Consider the following 19,210-nt stretch of genomic DNA (forward strand, 5'->3'; position numbering starts at 1 on the left):
GGAAAATCAGATTTTTCATGACAAAGTCATGTTAAGTGCCTCTATTCCCCTAAAATAGATAATAATCAATGCAAAATTGCAGAAACAAATTGTGTGCACAAGCTACTTACCACCCAAAAAATAAAGAAATAAAACATTCTCACAACCATTCTTAAAAATAAACTGTTAACAGAATTACAAAGACATCTTTTTCACCTTGCTGCTCCTTGTTAACTCATCTCATTCTAATCTGTAAGTAATTCATATCCTACCTGTTCTATATTTAGGTAGTGCTTGCCATAACACCAATAAAAAAAACTAATTATTGCGTGCTTATTACCAGCAGCACATTTAATTGCATAATTGTGTTGTACACAGAGTCACATTGACAAAGAAACACCACTGTTCTTTTTATTTTAGAAATTATTAGGGTCTGTTTGGTACATGTGTTTAAACACATGTTTTCAGTTTTTAAACAACATCACACATATTTTTACACACTTTTTCACCCACACATATTTCCAAAAAAACTGAAAACTGTTGTTTAAACACACGTACTAAATAGACCCTTAATTTGCTGTTTGAAATGAATGTAGAGTACTTGTTAATTTACAACGGCCCAAATCCGCTTGAGTGGGTAGCAACTTTAGATAAAGGTTTATTATGGGCCTTGTTTCTAGTGGCCAGCCCAACTTGGAAACTTAAGCAATTTGTTGTTTGAAATAAATGCAGAACCCGAAAGTCAGTATAAACCAACGATGGCCCAAATCTACCAGCGTGTGTAGTAACTCTAGATAAAGGTTTGATTACTAGAAGTCCAAACTACGGGCCTTGTTTCTTGTAGGCAGCCCCACTTGTTTCTATATTATTTTAGGAAATAGTTTTTCCCCAAATTAATTTGGAGTAATCTCCTCCGAGTTCCAACCTACGTGGCAATTAATAAAGCTATATGGTAAAAGGTTTTATCAATCGCCATACAGTGGGTTGGAAAAATTTTCTTTCAAACTGATTTGAATTTAAACTTTTTCCATTTTAGAAACTAAACACATTATCTACTCAGAATCTTATAAGTTCTTCCAAACTTATTTGAATTTAAATTTTTCCATTTTAGAAATTAAACACATTATCTACTTAGAATCTTATAAGGGTTCTATTTTTTTATGTAAGATCCACAATCACAATAAATGTGCATGTTTGTGTAATCTTAATTTCTATAATATATTGTAGAGGATATTTTTTAAGGTAAATAGTATTTTAAACATTATAGCTTTGAGGTGGTTTCAAATCGATTATCACACATCTATATATCTATATATAAAACCGAAACCTCTGCTGGCACCACAATTTTCCACGTCAGCACAATATTTAAAAAATAAAAAATAAAAATAAAAACATTATAACTCTTCAAAACCCTAGCAACCTTACCCATCTCTCAAGTTAAGAAATATAAAGCCACGGTTTTTGCAAACTCTCTCTCTCTAGCACAATTTTCCACATCAGCACAATATTTAAAAAATAAAAAATAAAAATAAAAACATTATAACTCCTCAAAACCCTAGCAACCTTACCCCTCTCTTAAGTTAAGAAATATAAAGCCACGGTATCTGCAAACTCTCTTTCTCCAGATGCAGGAAGCCCTAAACGCACGGTATAACATTCAAGGTTAGTTTTTTTTTTTTTTTTTTTTTTTTTTTTTTTTTTTTATATTAATTAATACATAGTACTTTGTTCACCATTAAATACTCATATAATCAATTTCCAATTTAGTGTTCAAGAACCAAAATTCTAACTGCGCTATCATAAAATATTATTATTAGTATGAATTTTATGGAGTTGCGGTGTTCAGGAATTAAACCAAAATTCTTTTAAATTATCTATAATATTTTGTCCTCCAAAAATTTTCTCTCTTTAATTTTAGTATATTGTGTTTCTTAAGCTATAGAGAGATTTTCTTTGGTTTCTGCAAACTCTCTCTCTCCAGATGTAGGAAGCCCTAAACGCACAGTATAGCATTCATCAGTAATTTTGCATAAACTAATGAACTTGATAATGACAATTTAATATCAAATATGAAAATAATAATATTATAATTTAAGAATTTGAAAACACTGCTTCAAAACTAGTATAATTTTTATTTATTTTAATTTCATTCTTCAAAAGAGAGTTAATTACACACAATCAAAACAGTATAGGCACAATGCATTCCCAAAGAGAGAGGGATTGACGAGCTAATTTTTGTAAACCAAATACAATTTTCGTTATTATTATTTTTATTTTTCTCTAAAAGTTAATTAATAAAATATTACTAACTTTCACTGTTGATTTATTCCTTTATTTGAAAAATCAATTGCAGCTCATATCTTTTTATTAAAAAAAAAAAAAAATGCCTTGAATGATAGTAAGGAAACTGCATTTTTCTAACAATACCAAAAAAAATCTCAAAAAATTAATTTTTATAACAAAAAAAAAAAGACGTGAGCATCACTATTAAGCTCTTTATGGCTTGTATAATACACGAAGCACCGGTATTCATTGTTAATTCAAACGCAGTGCAACAATCAGGGCCAGGCTTTGTCACCTCACTTTCATCACTCAGATAAGACATGCAATCTACCAAATCCCAAATTAAATCTGAGCAACCCCCAGAGGGTGACTCTGAGGGTGAGTATGAGGGTGACTCTGGGGTGAAAGGTCAGAACTAGCTATTAGAAATGATATAAACAAAAAGCAAGTGAAGATAAAAACTCTCTTCATCTTTTGTGATTAGGAGTGGAGGAAGATGTGAGAGTTTTGACAGATCAGCTTGCTTTCATTTTTTCAGTTTTAAATAAAGATCTGTTTTAAATTTAAGATAGGGTTTACCTAAAATGAAGGAATATTTTGATTTTTAGTTGTAATCTTTTCTAGATATTGTCTCCTACCAAACTTCAAAATACTACACGTATCGTCTGATTGGAAATCAAATGATATCTTTTTAAACCTAAAATAGATAATAAATGGTTGTCAACCCATTCTGTTAACCGATATTATCTCCACTCCTCTCTCTCTCAAATAAAAAATAAAAAATAAAAATCTCATTTTTCACTCAAAATAAAAATTGTACTAACTTGATTTTTCAAAATACAATTTAAAATGCATGATAGTGTATGATACATTTAGTTACAAAATTGTTACATTGAAAATTAAAATGTTGCATGTCCTCCTATCAAAAAAAAAAAAAAAAATGTTGCACGTCTTTCTCGATAAGAGAAGAGAACAATTAGAAAATAATTCAAACGGTTGAAGTACTGGTGTGAAGTGCCACTAAGGAGGCATAAAATCCATCCTTGATATTAATCAAAGTTTCATGCTTTCCTTTCTCCACGATTACTCCATTTTTAACAACTGCTATTAGATCAGCATTCTTGATTGTGGATAATCGATGAGCCACAACTATTGTAGTCCGGTTAACCATGACTCGGTCTAATGCATCTTGAACAATTTTCTCAGACTCGGCATCTAGTGCACTAGTAGCTTCATCTAATAGTAATATTTTTGGACTTTTGACTATGGCACGTGCAATGGCTACACGTTGCTTTTGCCCACCAGATAATTGGACTCCTCGTTCACCTACCATGGTATCATAACCCTGCATTTTGCAATTTTGCAAACTTGTGAGACAAGGAATAAAGCACATGTGCAAGTTAATGCTATCCACCATAAGTGTCTTAATAGAGGGACTTGGTTCGTGAATGAAAATGAGATGGGTTTTGAAAAATGATTTGTATTGCTCAAACCTGTTGTAAGCTACTAATGAATTTGTGGGCATTGGCCAACTCTGATGCAGATATAATTTCTGCCTCAGTTGCATCTCCTTCCTTTCCATATGCAATGTTGGCACGGATAGTGTCATTGAACAAAATTGGTTCTTGGCTCACAAGCCCCATTTGCTGCCTCAACCATTTGAGTTGAAACTTTTGAATTTCAATTCCATCCAGTGTTATATGGCCTGAATCAGGATCATAAAATCTTTGTAAAAGTGAGACCACTGTTGATTTTCCACTACCACTTTCTCCGACAAGGGCAACCGTCTGAAAGATGTTTAGAACAATAACTTGATCAGTACGTTTTAAATGAAATGCTCCTTGCGAAAAGGAAATGGAAGTTTAGATACAATCCAATAATTAAACTTTACCTTGCCAGAATGAATTTTTAAGTTGAGGTCTCGGAAAATCTGAATATCTGGTCTAGAAGGATACTTAAAGCTTACATCACAAAGCTCAATTTCGCCCTTTACATCATCCAATTTCATGCCAGACTCCTCACTTGGGTCTATCTTTGACTTCCGATCTAATATTGCAAATATGGAAGCAGCGGCGTTCTTGGCTTTGCTAGAATCAGGAGCAAAGGAGCTTGTTTGAGAAATTCCAATTGCTGCCATGGTTAAGGCAAAAAAAACCTGTAGAGCATACATACAAAATTTCAAAGTTAATTTTGTATGAGTAAATTTCACCATTCTCTAAAAGTTGCCAAATTTCTTCTAAAAAACTTTGAAAAACATGGGAAGTGGGAAGAATATTTACCCGGAAAACGTCTGAGAATGTTGTTTTGCCAGCCTCAACAAGTCGAGCTCCAGCATAGAAACTAGTTGCGTAGACAGAATACATTAAGAAGAAAGATAACCCAAATCCTATTCCACTAATCAGGCCTTGCCGTATCCCTGTCTTCATAGGACCTTCACATTTTCTTTTGTATAATTCCATCACATTCTCTTCTGCACAAAAAGAAGCAACCGTTCTTATACTTCCAACAGCATCATTTGCAACCTGGCTCGCTTCCTCATACATCATCTGAAAAAATTAAAATTTACATCGTGATAAATTCTTTTTAACACAAATACTAAAATTTACTTGTAAAGAATTCTACAACATTATCATTCTTGGATATAATTTCTACTTTTTTCAAGTCTGTCCTTGAAGAATGTTTAGCATGGTGCAATCATACATAGTAACATAGTAACATAGAAAAGGCATTAATTTTAAAGCATACCTTTGCATCTGCACTAAATCCTTTCATGAACTTCACTTGAATAAATCCATTAACTCCAATTAGAGGAATCAATACCAGGATAATAAAAGCCAACTGCCAGCAAGCAACAAAGGCAATGACCAACCCAGCAACTGCTGAAGCCATATTTTCAACCATCTGACCAAGTGCATCCCCTACTAAAGCACGCACTGATGCTGCATCTGCTGAGAGCCTTGCACCAATTGCACCACTTGAATTATCAGGATCATCAAACCAACTAACCTCCATGTTAACCACCTTCTCAAAGCACATTACTCTAATACGTCCGATTAATTTACACCCAGCCACAGCAAAGAAGTATGATCGTGCTGGACTCATCAGAAATGATGCCAGACCAAGGAGCATAAACATTATTGCCCAAAATTTTGAATCCTTTTTTAGTCCATTAGGTTCAAAAAATATCTTGATAGCGCTGGAAATTAGTAATCCTAAAATTGGAAGTATTACGCCATTGAGGATTGCAGCTACAGCTCCAATTATAAGCACTGGAATCTCAGGCTTGTTAAGGTAGGCAACGCGGCTGAGTGGAACATTTGGAAGTTCTTCTGTAGGTACTGAAGGGGATTCTGTTTCTGCCCGTGCAATGTCTGGTACATTAACTCCTGTAGGTAAACCAAATGATACAGAGAATGAGTGGCGGCTACTGTTTCCCACTCCAGATGATCCTCGACTTATAGATCGTTGGATTGACATTCTTTGAGTTGAGTGTCTGAATGATTCCACAGTAATTTCCGGATTGTTTTGATCATCTAAAGCTTGTTCTGATCCTTTGTTTACTTCTTGCAAGCGTATAAGCTGAGAGTATGCTCCCTCAGGATCCTTGAGTAGTTCTGAGTGCGAGCCTGATCAAGTGACATAAACATTACTCAGTATAAGTCAACCATCTTCTTTCACATCAGTATGTGAAATCTGGGATCCAATAATTACTTGTAGCCAAGACTAGTTTAAGATTCCAAAATTGATTAGGAAAAAATAATGCATGATAGTATAAGAAAGCAAGTCCTTTTCATTCTGTTTCTCAAAAAAAAAAGAAAAAAAAAAAAAGTCCTTTTCATTTTATTTTTTTTCAATTATGCAACGTCTATAATCATTTGTGAATTTCGAAAAATTGATGTTTGATGACAATATCCAGGACATACACCAATTCCCATAATACAGATTGATGAAGGCTTCTACATATATCCTCATTCCAATTAAAGAAAATTCACACTTGGGAGATTGTGATATGTTTTGGTCGTGATAACAAATTATTACCAAGTACTTACTATAAACACAGGGTTCGATGCACACTTTGATACTGGTTCCACATGAGAATAAATTTTAAAAAAGAAATCAATGGCTATAGTTATTAGGTACCTTTTTCAACCATCTTTCCTCTATGAATGACGGCAATCATATCAGCATTCCTTACTGTGCTCAAACGATGCGCAACAATGACTGTTGTCCTGTTGACCATAATCCTGTCCAATGCCTCTTGCACTATCCTTTCAGGCTCTGCATCAAGTGCACTTGTAGCTTCATCGAGAAGTAGTATTCGTGGGTCTTTCAGAATTGCTCTTGCAATGGCAATCCTCTGTTTCTGTCCACCAGACATCTGTGTTCCGTGCTCACCAACCATGGTATCTAGCCCCTGGAAATGAAATTCAAAATATTGAAGTAAATCAACAAGTTTTCTGATAATGAATATGAACACAAGGTCCCACAGTGTAATCAAGTTGACTGAAAATCAGAACCTGTGGCAATTTGTCAATGAATTTAGCAGCATTGGCTAGTTCAGCTGCTGCTCTTATCTCTTCGATAGTTGCACCATCCTTTCCATATGCAATATTATCCTTAATGCTGGATGCAAATAACACAGGTTCCTGGCTGACAAGACCAATTTTCCCTCTAATCCATTTGAGCTGAAATTCTTTGAGGTTAATTCCATCTATAAGAACTTCGCCAGCATGAGGGTCATAGAATCTCTCTATCAGACTAATGACTGTTGACTTCCCACTTCCACTTTGTCCAACCAAAGCTGTAGTTGTGCCACTTGGGATAGAAAGAGAGAATCCATTGAATATTAGTTCATCCGGTCTGCTTGGGTAACTGAAATAAACATCCCTTAGCTCTATATCTCCATGAATGTCATTTAACGTCCTTCCCTTTGTGTCATAAGCATCTATCACTGGCTTCCTCCCTATAGTTTCAAACATCTTAAATGCTGCAGCTTGTCCCGCAGCGAATGCACTCATGCAGGGAGATGCCTGTCCTAGAGACCTGAAATATCCATAAGGAATCAGAAAATGAGAGACTGATGAATGATTTAGAAACTAGGGTGTACAAATACCAATCTGAATGTTTAAATTTTTTGCTTGCTTTTTATGAAACAAAAACAGGAGGAAATTTCCATTTATTAGGTACAATGAGAATATAACCATATTAGCATATGAAAGCTATTAGTAGTAAAACAAGAAAAGAAATGCAGCTCACATGGAACCAGATAACACGGCAATTATCACGGTCAGCACTTGACCCCCATCATATCCTTTCTCCAGTATCATCTTTGCACCAAACCATACAGCCAAAGCGTAAGTGCAGAAGACTACAAACGTAGCTGTGCCAAGACCAAAACCAGAAGCCAAGCCTTCCTGAACGCCTGAATTGTAAGCTTTTAAAACAAATTTCTTGTAACTAATTATAGCTTGCTTCTCACCGGTGAATGATGCAACCTAGACAACAATCAAGTTCAATGTCATGATTTTTATAAAACCTAAAAGCAGAACCAAACACATTATTTCAAGATAAAACTCCAAAATATCCCAGGCACATATTTTGTTATGACAACATGACATACTGTTCTGATTGAGCCAATCGTCTGTTCAACTACATTTGCTGCTTTTGCATAAGCACTTTGTCCCCGGGACGCCATCTTGGGTATGATGATGGACATAACTGCACCAGATGCCACAAGAAGAGGAAGAGAGGATAACATGACAAGGGTTAGAAGCCACCCTTTGATAAATGCTACCAAAAAGCCTCCGATGAATGTAGTAGTCAGTTGCAAAAATTTCCCGACCTGCACAAACACAATTTTTAAACCCCTGGATCTTGTGCAAAGATACGCAAAATACAGGATCATTGCTTTTGATGTAACTGTAACAGCACTTTAGTACCTTCTCACCCATTGCATCCTGTATTAGGACGGTGTCACCAGACATTCTGCTAACAACCTCGCCCGTGTTTGTTTCCTTATCAAAGAATGCAACATCTTGCCTCAGAATAGTCTTCAGATATAAACGCCTTATTCGTGCTGCCTGTCGCTCCCCTGTCACCATCCAACAAGCCACCTCTGGCAAACAACAAAACATATTTCTCAACTCAACAACTGATACTGATGAACAAAAGAACAATAAGCAATAAAATTTTGAAGTGATTGGAATATGCAATGTACTTACGAAGGAAAGCTGCCACAGACGCTCCCAGTGCCAAGTAGACAAATTTTAGACACACCTAAAATTTTGGAGGAAACCAATTTATAAGATCTTCACGTAACAATTTTAAGATGTCAGAAAAGAAAGAATAGGGTTGCTAATACATCCCTTAACATAGGTTAATACTCAATTCAAGCTCCAGTATATTATTATATAAGCAGCTGAAATATATCAAATTCTTATCTCTGAAAAGTATTTAAATCATAAGTCTTAGAAACTAAAAAGGTTTCTCAAAAAGTGTCAAATTCCCTGACTTTCTGGTCTGGTTTCTCAAAAAAAAAAAATCGTAAGTCTTAAAATTTAAATCACATCTTGCAGTCAAAAGGTTGGACCTTATCAATTACAACTTATGCAGAATATCTGTACCTTGGAAACTGTATCAACCATGTTGGGGCTATTCTGGTTTTGTCCAAAAGAATTGGACAGTTCCCCGAATAGCAGAGTCATAAGGGGCATACATATCCCATTCCCAACGGCACCAATTGTGCCAAGGATCATCAGCAAAATATCAGTGGAATCTGCAAATGAGAACAGTTTCCGAAATGGAACAGTGTTAGTTTTCTCATCCCCTTTGCTCTTCTTTGAGTCTTCTTGATCACCATTCATGCTGGAGGTTTTCTCTTCTTCTGCATTGCTTTTTGATGTGGTGGCTGCATCTGTATTTGTTTGGCTGTCCAAGCCATTCTCCACTGCCATTTTATCCAAGATCCTAATGCAATTTTTAGTTACTTTATTCAGGATAAACAGAATCTATATGGCCCCTGAAGCACACAATTAATGGTTGAAATCAGTAACTTATAAGCCAAGCTGGAAATTTCAAACTAGTGGGACTTAGAGAAATACTAACTTAGCATCATCACTAACCGATAAAATCATATATATATATATATATGAGAAGTTAAAATGATAATAGTACAACAGGGAATTGACCTAGCATCTTTGTCTTGAATTCAACTAAAATGGCCATTTAAGTAACAGAAGGGAAATTTTAGCACAAAAAAGAAACGGAAGGGAAATATTGTACTTTTTTTATGTTGAACTTTTCAGATGCAAAATCATTGTTCATGTTCTATAGATTTAGATGTTAATATCTTAAACTAATATTATAGTACTCTACAAATAGTGAAGCTAAACTGATTTAGACTATTGATATTATCATTTCCAGAATAAGTAAGGTTGAAGCAGACACTGACAGAAACTAAAGATGTCAATCAAGCCCTCGTTTTTACTCCACCAGAAGAAACAGAAGAAGAGACAAAAATTGTTTCTAATCATTCAGCATACAGCTAGAGAATGTAGCCAAATTAATCACAGCCAATGCAAATTCGGTATCTTTACAATCTTGATCATACCAAAATAGTATCAAATTTTCTTCTACAAAGGCTCCCCATGAAGTGCAAACAAATAACAAAGATGAGAGAGAGAGAGAGAGAGAGAGGTGTGGTTTATTTTAGTCTGCAGCTTGTAATAACAGTTTTTGCAACTTGTTAGTAACATATATTCTTTGGTTCTGAAGAAAATGTTATTCATCCAAAAAAATTCCAACTTCAAAAAGGTGCCCATGAAGCATGATGGGTCCAAAAAAGGGAACAAACAACGTAGAATGAATAAACTTTGTTATGCTTTGGCAGGATCAGATCTCTGCAACCCCGTGGCTCCCAATCAAAAACATCTAGAACCTCTGATAATTCTAAACTTTCCAATCAAGACAACCATAAGCATTTCATTCAATTATCATAGTTATATCATGATAGAGCTTTTAATGAACAAAAGTACAAAAACCCATCCGACAAAGGTTTTGAGAAAGATAAATTGCCTAGGAAGATAATAAAAGAAAGGGTACCTTAAAAATGACCAGTGTCTGAGATCCACAAGTGCTACCTTATTAGTGCACTGTTCAGGAACGTCTGTTTTTATTTAGCTGTTCAAGTACATTATATGTATCTAAACAGTTTCCATATATATATATGCACTTTGTCTTTGCTTGAAGCGCAATCACAACTATTTAAAAGTCTGCCACTGTCAATAGATTTCACATGAGGTCCGAGGTGTTCATGGTCAACAGCGCCAAATATCCTACTTGTCAAACAATTTAGAATTTTTAGTAAAGTACATAGATTCTCGGAGAACACTGAAAAGGCAACTAATCCTACTGGCTTGTGTTTTTTTTTATTCTTTTTTATAACGAAAAACGAAATACAACTTTGAAACGCCTCTTAATTTGAGATTTGACCAACCGTCACCATACAATATCAGACACACTGTTCTTAGTTTCTGACTCAATAAGAAAAACAGTATGTCATCAAAATAATAATAATAATAAAAGCAAAACAGTAAATCTTGTATTAGAATTTCAAGAATACTGTTAAAGAATGAAATACTATATATACCACCTTAAAAAACCGAGGTGATTAATGGTTTAATTTGTTTAGATGGACCACAATAGAACACTTGTACAAAATATTAGTATTTTTCTGCTAACGTTTTCTGCTTAGAAAAATACAATACGCAAATATTTTTTTTAATGATATTTTTTATAGTTGTTGAGATAATATGGTGAGATCAATGCAAGAAAAGAAATATGATAGAGTAATTTTATTCTAATTACATTTTGTCGTGTCACCATAGTAGAACAGTTGTGATAAATTTTGTCATCTTATAATATGATAAGGAAATGCCAGGTTCATGTTAAGTAACCTAACAATTTTGTGTTTAAAACAAGTCTAACGACTTGTTAGATTCAAATAAAAGTACAAATTTTAACAAAAAATCTCTTTTTAAAACATTTGTCTATGTATCGTATAATACGTACGATTTTATGATACGATACGATTTATATGATATACATACTGTATCGTACGATTTATAAGTACTTACGATACGCCAATACGATACAAAACTTTTTACACACGATATGATACTGACAACTATGCTAATGAACTAATTAATGGCAAGTTGGTGAGATAGTTGTATGTTTGTTATTGTGAGAATGACGCAATCACTATTACATGTTTTATTCTTTACTTGTTTGAGAGAGAGTGATTTGGGATCACTTGATAGACAGGAGCTAGTGCAAGAAGATTTTAAGAATTTTTTATGAAGTGTGTAATAATTAAAAGGGAAAGGTTAACAAATGTCCTAAGAGTATTGGGTTATGAACTATCTTTAAAAATATCTTATAGAAAAATGATAAAGTAATTAATTTTGTAAACATCTTTTTATATTTTCCATAAAAGTAGTATAAAAACTTTTCTATTGTAGTTTATTAATAATTGATGGTGCATCACCCGTAAATGTGACCCTTAACTTAATTACAAAATTTTTCTTCAATGAGTGAGTTCTAGCTATGAGGAGAGAGAGACTTAGAGATTCTAATTAGTAGCCTTGCTTCCTTAGACATAATCTCTTGCCGATTGTGTTGTTTCTTGGGGTTAAATATTGATGCATTTTTCTTGAGAGAGACTCATTAACTGTTGTATTAACTGAGTGCCTAACTACTTCAACAATCCTAAGTCCAACATGTGCAACTGAATTCTTGTCTCATATAAATGTGACAAACATCTCTTTTATTCTCATTAGACATACTCAAGTTTTTGTTTCTATCTTTCTGGGTAATAAGATGTAAATGAATCATATTATTAACCGAGAAAATTAACTGATATCCCAAAGTATTGATTTAACAAATAATTTTAAAAACTTTTTATGAGAAAACAATGTAATTGATTTTTTGACAGTTTTTAATATTTTTCATAAAAGTGGTATTAAAACTTTCCTAATATTAACAAATACACTGAAGACACTAGTTAACCAGACCCTATTATTAATGAGCATATATATATATGTGTGTGTGTGTGTGTGTGTGTGTGTGTGTGTGTGTGTGTGTGCGCGCGCGCGTACCCAAAATATATGGCTTTTGGGTTTAACCTCTTCTTGGGCTCACAATCTATTTGTTTTGGGGGCTTTTGTGTTTCCTACTGTGGGTGGTTCTATGCTCAGCATACCTAAATACACTCCTATCTCCCCAAGCCTTTCTCTCTTCCTCACATAATCACTCCTTTGCTCTCATTAAGTGTTTTACTCTTTTTCTTCGTATTCTTTCCAAAATTGCGAACCCCTTTTTCCTCGTTCTCTCCTCCTATTTTGGGGGGGGGGGGGGGGTATGCTTAAGGTGTTCACTGTGGTCTTATTTCAGTTTTCCGAGCCCAAATTGTGCTTGGAGGACTCTGGGTCGAGGCTTAAGGTCCAAGTACGAGGATGGTTGTATGACGTGCTGTGAGGCTTGGGCCCGAGGAACATGGGTTCAAAGGCCCAAACCCTGTATCGGGGGCCCAATTCCTATACAATAGCCCCCCCTTGATTCGTGCCCGGTTACCTAGAATGAATCAAGGACAATCAAGCGGTGGTAGTGGTTTCCTGAGAATCTTAACCGTTAGTTGTTAAGTGATACAAATGCCCATCAATGCCACCTTAAAAGAAGCGTGGCACCAGACTGTCACGTTCAGCAGTAATTATGAATTGCTAGTTCCCGAACTGTCTGATGGTTCGTGAACCGAGCCCACACATGTGGGAGTTATTTAGAGGGATAAGAGAGGTTTTCCCACCTCTTTTGCATTAAATGTTCTTTATTCGTTCGTTGGCTCCTATAAATAGTTCTCTCTGAATCTCTACTTCACTTTTACATTCTTTATTCTCCAAACTATCTCTCTGCTAAGCATACTGTTTTCATGCACTCATTTTCCAGTCCAGAACACCATTCCTTCCTAGAGTCCCAAAGTAAGTCCTCTTTGCCTTTCCTTTCATATCCTCTCCTTCTTTCAGTTTTCTTTTAATCTTAGTTTAGGAATGGTTATTCTCACCTCCTATCTTCAGAGACATCCTTGGCTAGCTTTAGGGCAACCTACAATGTCCCTAGAGACGTTGATATCACCTACTGCCACGAGAGCGATATCAACCTCCGTAGGCGTACCGGGGTAAACACTGTATTTTTCCCTTTAATGGCTATTATCAAGGGTGGGGTTAGATTCCCAATTGACCCTCTCATTATAGGCACCCTTAGGTTTTATGGTTTGTGTCTCGACTAACTCCCCCCTAATTTTTACCGAGTGGTGAGTTGTGTGAGTAGGTTAAACCACATATTCAGTCTGTAGTTAAACCACCACGATATTAACTTATGTATAGTTCGTGCGGAAATATTAGGTCTAATTATTACCTAAAAACCAAAGATATGCAGGTACGACTGATATCATGCCTTCCCGATTCTAACAGAAACTCGACAGGGGAATTTTTCCGGTTGAGCGGCAATTGGTTTGCCGACGTGCTCCCTTACCCATTCTCGCCACGCGATGTTGGTCGGTATCAAGAACTCTCATTTACTTTAAGTTGGCATCTTTTAATTAGTTGTTCACGTATTGAACTAATTAGTCTTTTTTGTTGATCTGTTGTAGAATAAAAAAGGTTCCAACCAGATCTTCGAGTTGTACACGTACAAGAGCTTAATTTTGTACTTAGATCAGAAGTTTTTGTTCATACGGACGGACAGCATCGAGCATCCCATTTGATACTCGACATTGGCCCCGTATATTTGACCTGGAAAGCATTCAGCTAGACATTGCTTGTAGATAGCCCACTCCTATCGTACATAGACCTCGGCCCCAAGTATATCACCATAAAGTCCACGTGCCTATTGAAGCGCCAGACGCCCCCACCCAAGTAGCCGAGCCAGTAGAAGCCGAGACTGATCAGGATGCAAATATAATGACCAGAAGGAAGATGACTGTTGATCATTTTATACTCGGCTCAAGGAGGGGATCATGCTCCCTCTCCCTTTGCCGCCAGCCGTCCTAAGAAGAAATAGCGGGTTGGTGACCAACCCCCCAAAGTCCCCAGTGATGCTCCTGCAAAGACACCTTCCCAGGGAGGGATTATGATCTAAGAACCGGTGGGCGATTCTCGGCCACATGCCAAGGGTAGTAAGGACGTGGCATCCTCATCTCAGTTTGTGAACATATGGCAGCCCACTTTCAAGCTTGGTGATGGGCCTCTACCAACATCGGCCAGTATCAAGGCTTGGGCATAGGGCCAAGAGGGGAAGGTGGCCAAGAGCTTGGTGCATGGCCTCTTGCTTCCTGAAGACGTCCACTTCTTCTCGGACGGGACTAAGGATTCCTTAGCACGACAACTGCAGTGGCATACCGTGGCGGTAATTTTCCTCTCCTTTACTTATTGTTCATTTTAATGCATAAATAATCCCTTAGCCCTTATATTCATTTCTTTTGTCACTAGTCCGCTTAATTGACTCATATCCTCAGTGAGAGAATGAAGGAGCTCACCGAGGACGCTGATCAAGAGAAAGTATTGAAGGATGTTGCCAATGCCATGGATAAGGAAAAAAGCAAGGCTGCCGAGGTTGCCGATAAAAAGGCTCAGTCCTCTGAGAAAGCCCTGCTAGTGGCAGAGGGGAAATTGGCCGAGGCGAAGGATAGACTGGGGGGTGTTGAGCTTAAATTGGCGAAGGCAGCCAGTCTAAACTTGGCCCAGGTAGACGAGATAGCTGATCTGAAGGCGGCCCTCGAAACCTGTGAAAACAAGTGGTACGACAAGGGCTTTGCGGATGCCCAGAAATCAGCGGAGCCTGTTGTTCATTGAGCCAGGCTTCACGAGTTTGGGGAGGGATGGTTGGCAACCCTTCAGACGATGGGAGTGCCCGAAGATTCCCTATTAAGCAATCCAGAGCAAATATCATACCCAACTCCCCCTCCCTTTATTCAAAGCTGGGAGTGCCCGAAGATTCCCCACTAAGGAATCCAGAACAAATATCATACCTAGCTCCCCCTCCCCCTATTCAAAGCCAAACTGATGTTGCCAATAAAGAGGACACCCCCAGTATGAGGGAGTTGGTGAAGGCGATCGATGCCCATGTTGACCCCAAGGTCACCAGCCACCCTAATATCGCCGAGGACTCACTCCCAGTAGCCACTAACCGAGGACGTGCCAATGCAGCAAATTGATGACACAACCTAGCTCTCACCTACTGATCCTGCTGTTTGATACTTATGCTTTTCACTAGTTTCTTTTATATGCTTTTATCCATGTTTACTTTTCCTATATTTTTTTGTTTTGCCTAGAGTCACCGAGCTGTGGTGACAGAACAATATTTTTATTTTTCTAAGTTTTATTTCCCTACAGTTGTCGGGTTGTGGCGACTAAACATTGGTTTAAACTTTATTTGCTTGTTTCAATTGTGTTTATGAATGTTTGATACTAAGTTATTCTTTCGATCATGTTCTTTGATTGTTTTTATCTTTTTATCTATATATTCCAGATGACTGGGTAGTTTACTTCTCGGACCAGCCCGGAATAGGTCACCTATTTGTAGAAAGAATTGACTTCTCGACGATAATTACTAGATTTGATGTATGTTGATTCTTTAAGAAGATGCAGGGCAATTACCTTCCCTGCGATTTGGGGTTGTATCCGAGATTATGGCTTTAGCCCTCCCTAAATAGTTTAACATACTTCCTGTGTGCCTAGCGACTAGAATAGAGCTAGAGAGCTTGTTTCTATTCTTAAAATAGACCAATGTATGGTTCACATCCATCCAGGAACCAACCTTCTGCCTTTGGATAAAATTTAGGATTAGGTTTCGACCTACCCAACCATTGTGATCTAACCCAAGAAGCAGGTTTCTACCCTTAGAAAAATCCAATGTATGGTTTCCATCTACTTGGTGATCAAAATCAAGCCAGGAACAAGCTTCTATCCTTAGAAAAATTGAGTGTAAGTTTTTCACTTGCTTGGCGATGAAAATCAAGCCAGGAACATGTTTCTATCCTTAGAAAAATTTAGCGTAAGGTTTCCACCTACTTGGCAATGAAAATCAAGCCGGGAACAGGTTTATGTCCTCAGAAGAATTTAGCATAAGATTTTCACTTTCTCGGCAATGAAAATCGAGCCGAGAACAGGTTTCTATTCTTAGAAGAATTTAGCATAAGGTTTCCACCTGCTTGGCGATGAAAATCAAGCCGAGAACAGGTTTCCGTCCTTAGAAAAATTTGATACAAAATTTCCCCGTGTGAGTCGACCGAAGCTTAATGAGTTAATAATGATAAAATCATAAGTTCTAATACACCTGCATGGACAAACATCGCTTTTGTATTAATTAACAATATGCACATATAATATTACATTTAACATGTACCCCCGTGTTCTGATACTTAATGGTAGAATTTTTTCAGATTGTGGGCATTCCATGGCCGAGGAAGTGGTCTTTCATCTAAATCCTCCAAGTAATATGCCCCTACGCCTGTAATGGCGGTGACTCTATGGTCCTTCCCAGGTTGGTGCTAACTTCCCTGCATTGATGTCTCGTGTATTCCCCATTACCTTCCAAAGTACCAGATCTCCCGCTCCAAACTCCCTTTTCCTCACATCCCTGTTGTATCTCTGGACAAGTTTTTGTTGATATTCTGTCAATCGTATAGTCATTGATTCCCAGCGTTCTTCCAACATGTTCAACTACTTCCTTATCAACTTTGAATTTTCGGCAAGACTGAATCCTGAAACCCGGGCACTGCATAAGTTCACTTCTATTGATATGACTACTTCTTCTCCATATGTTAGGGAGAACGGGGTTTCTCCTGTAGACCTTCTCGGGGTAGTTTAATATGCCCATAGAACACTAGGCAACACGTCAGCAACCGCACTGAAGATCTCAGTTGTCTTTTATTTGAAGACTGGAATTTTTATAAAATTTCAGAAAAAGTGTGGGATACATCCTGAGAATATGCGTCCTCAATCAGATTGGGAGTTTCCTTCAACCATAAAACAAAATCACCCACATGTTTTGCAAATTGGGCTAAGATGTGGGCTGGTTTATTGCCATCCCGTTTGACATGAATGAAAGATACAAAGCGAAACTTATCCATTTGTGCCAATATGCTATCCGTGACTGTTTCTATAGATGCAGGTGCCTCTGAGGTGCCTGTCAGGATATTCTTGAGGGTGCTAGAGTCCGTTTCGAAGTAAACTTCCCTGAACCTCATCTCCCACGCAAATTAGATAGCAATCTCCATGGATTTCGCCTCAGCTTCTAGCACTGCCAAAGTGGCTGGGAGTCTCTTGCTCATTGCTGCCAAAACCATACCTTGAGAGTCCTGTAACATCATCCCAGCACCTGTAGCTCGCAGTTCAGTGAAAACCGCACCATCAACATTCATTTTGAACCGAGGGGGGGTCTGGAGGGTCATTTAACCTGCACCGCTGGGTTCATACAACTCACCCTTTCATTTGCCGCCCTATACTCCTCCATTAGGGATGCTGAGCATCTAACCATAGTATTGCCCACACGTTGTCCACCCCCGTTTCAAATTGTGTTTCTGTCCTTCCAGATTTCCCAGCATAATGACAGGAATTTTTCCATTAAACCTGAGCATATTGATCTGTGATGCACCAGTTGCCACACTACATCAATAAAACTCCACCTGTTGTCTATAGAGAAGGGGAACACCATCTTACTGTTGCTCCATACCTCCCTCGCCCTGTCGCAAAACCAAAATAAATGCAGGCTAGTTTGTGTCCCTTTCCCACACTGAGGGCAGATATCATCCTTGGTGATTTGCCTCTTTTTCAAGTTAGATTTGGTTGCTAAGGCTTCGTGGCAAGCCCTCCAGGAAAAACTCATAATCTTGTTGGAGAATTTCAAATTCCAGATGCTTTTCCAAACATGCTTCATTCCCGATCAATTAGAGCTTCCCTCTCATTGTTATCCCCCATCTCCCTAATACTATTGTAAGCATTGCCGATAGAGAATTTCCCATTTCTTGTGCCACTCCACACAATCCTATCCACAGGTAGCCTTAGGCTTAATGGTATGGTCAGTATCAAGTCTGCTTCCTCAGAGCTAAAGAGTTGCCTAACCACAACAGAATTCCACTCCCCAGTTTCTTCTACAATGAGTTCACTAACCTTTGCGTTTGCCTATGAGGCTTGCACTGGAGAGAGAATCCGTGGGTATGAATTGGAGGGTAGCCAGTCATTGTCCATATGTGAATGCTTTTACCACTGCCCACTCTCCATCTTCTTCCCTTCTCTACTACGGCTTGGCCAAACATGATGCTCCTCTAGGCGAAAGATGGATGTTTACCAAGAGTCGCCTTAATAAATTCGCAATCCGAGAAATATTTTGCCTTGAATACCCTTGAAACAGAGAATGAGTGGTTGTTTGTAGCCTCCACCCTTGTTTTGCTAGTAGAGCCTTATTAAAACTTTTAAAGTCCCTAAACCCTATTCCTCCATTTTCCTTAGGTTGGCACATTTTCACCCAGCTAACCCAAGCCAATTTCTTTTCGTCTTTTCTTTGACCCCACCAAAATTGCCTTATTATGCTAGTGAGATCATCACAGATGTTATCTGGGAGTTTAAAGCAGCTCATAGTGTAAGTCGGGACGACTTAGGCCATGGCCTTGATAAGCACTTCTTTACCGGAAACCGATATAAGCTTTTCTTTCCAATCAGTCAACTTGTGAGCCACCTTGGACTTTAGTTGAGCAAAGGAATTTATTTTGGACCTACCAATAAGAGAAGGAAGACTGAAATATGTTTTGTGTTGCTTGATCACCTGGGCACCGAACATTGTTTTGATCTTGTTCAACATTTCCCCCCTTGTGTTTCCGCTGAAATATAATGAAGTTTTA

At 37.5% G+C, this 19,210-nt stretch overlaps 1 protein-coding gene across 2 annotated transcripts; it reads right to left on the reverse strand.

The window, feature by feature from the left end:
* Positions 1–3,076: 3,076 nt before the first annotated feature.
* Positions 3,077–10,490, reverse strand: LOC126710337 (ABC transporter B family member 11-like). Of its 2 annotated transcripts, none has more exons than XM_050410752.1 (13): positions 10,363–10,490; positions 8,886–9,280; positions 8,484–8,538; positions 8,202–8,377; positions 7,883–8,104; positions 7,519–7,757; positions 6,780–7,305; positions 6,403–6,676; positions 5,008–5,888; positions 4,542–4,808; positions 4,154–4,417; positions 3,756–4,049; positions 3,077–3,607 (listed from the first exon to the last, which is right to left on the reverse strand). In XM_050410752.1, exons 2-13 carry the CDS (start codon positions 9,213–9,215, stop codon positions 3,251–3,253), a joined length of 3,885 nt encoding a protein of 1,294 aa, XP_050266709.1. In that variant the 5' UTR covers positions 9,216–9,280; positions 10,363–10,490; the 3' UTR covers positions 3,077–3,250. The 2 variants fall into 2 exon arrangements, with proteins under 2 accessions (XP_050266709.1, XP_050266710.1); XM_050410753.1 differs by having other exon boundaries at positions 8,886–9,228; positions 10,363–10,457.
* Between the last annotated feature and the right edge of the window lie 8,720 nt (positions 10,491–19,210).

The sequence above is a fragment of the Quercus robur genome, chromosome 12 (genome assembly GCF_932294415.1).
Source record: "Quercus robur chromosome 12, dhQueRobu3.1, whole genome shotgun sequence".
NCBI classification, from domain to species: Eukaryota; Viridiplantae; Streptophyta; class Magnoliopsida; order Fagales; family Fagaceae; genus Quercus; species Quercus robur.

Excerpts from the sequence above, each read along its gene's own strand:
- LOC126710337 (XM_050410752.1), bottom strand. The coding sequence starts at position 9,215 with ATGGCAGTGGAGAATGGCTTGGACAGCCAAACAAATACAGATGCAGCC. Across the intron at positions 4,050-4,153 it reads TAAAAATTCATTCTGGCAAG|ACGGTTGCCCTTGTCGGAGA; the intron begins GTAAAGTTTAAT and ends AACATCTTTCAG. Across the intron at positions 3,608-3,755 it reads TCATTAGTAGCTTACAACAG|GGTTATGATACCATGGTAGG; the intron begins GTTTGAGCAATA and ends TGCAAAATGCAG.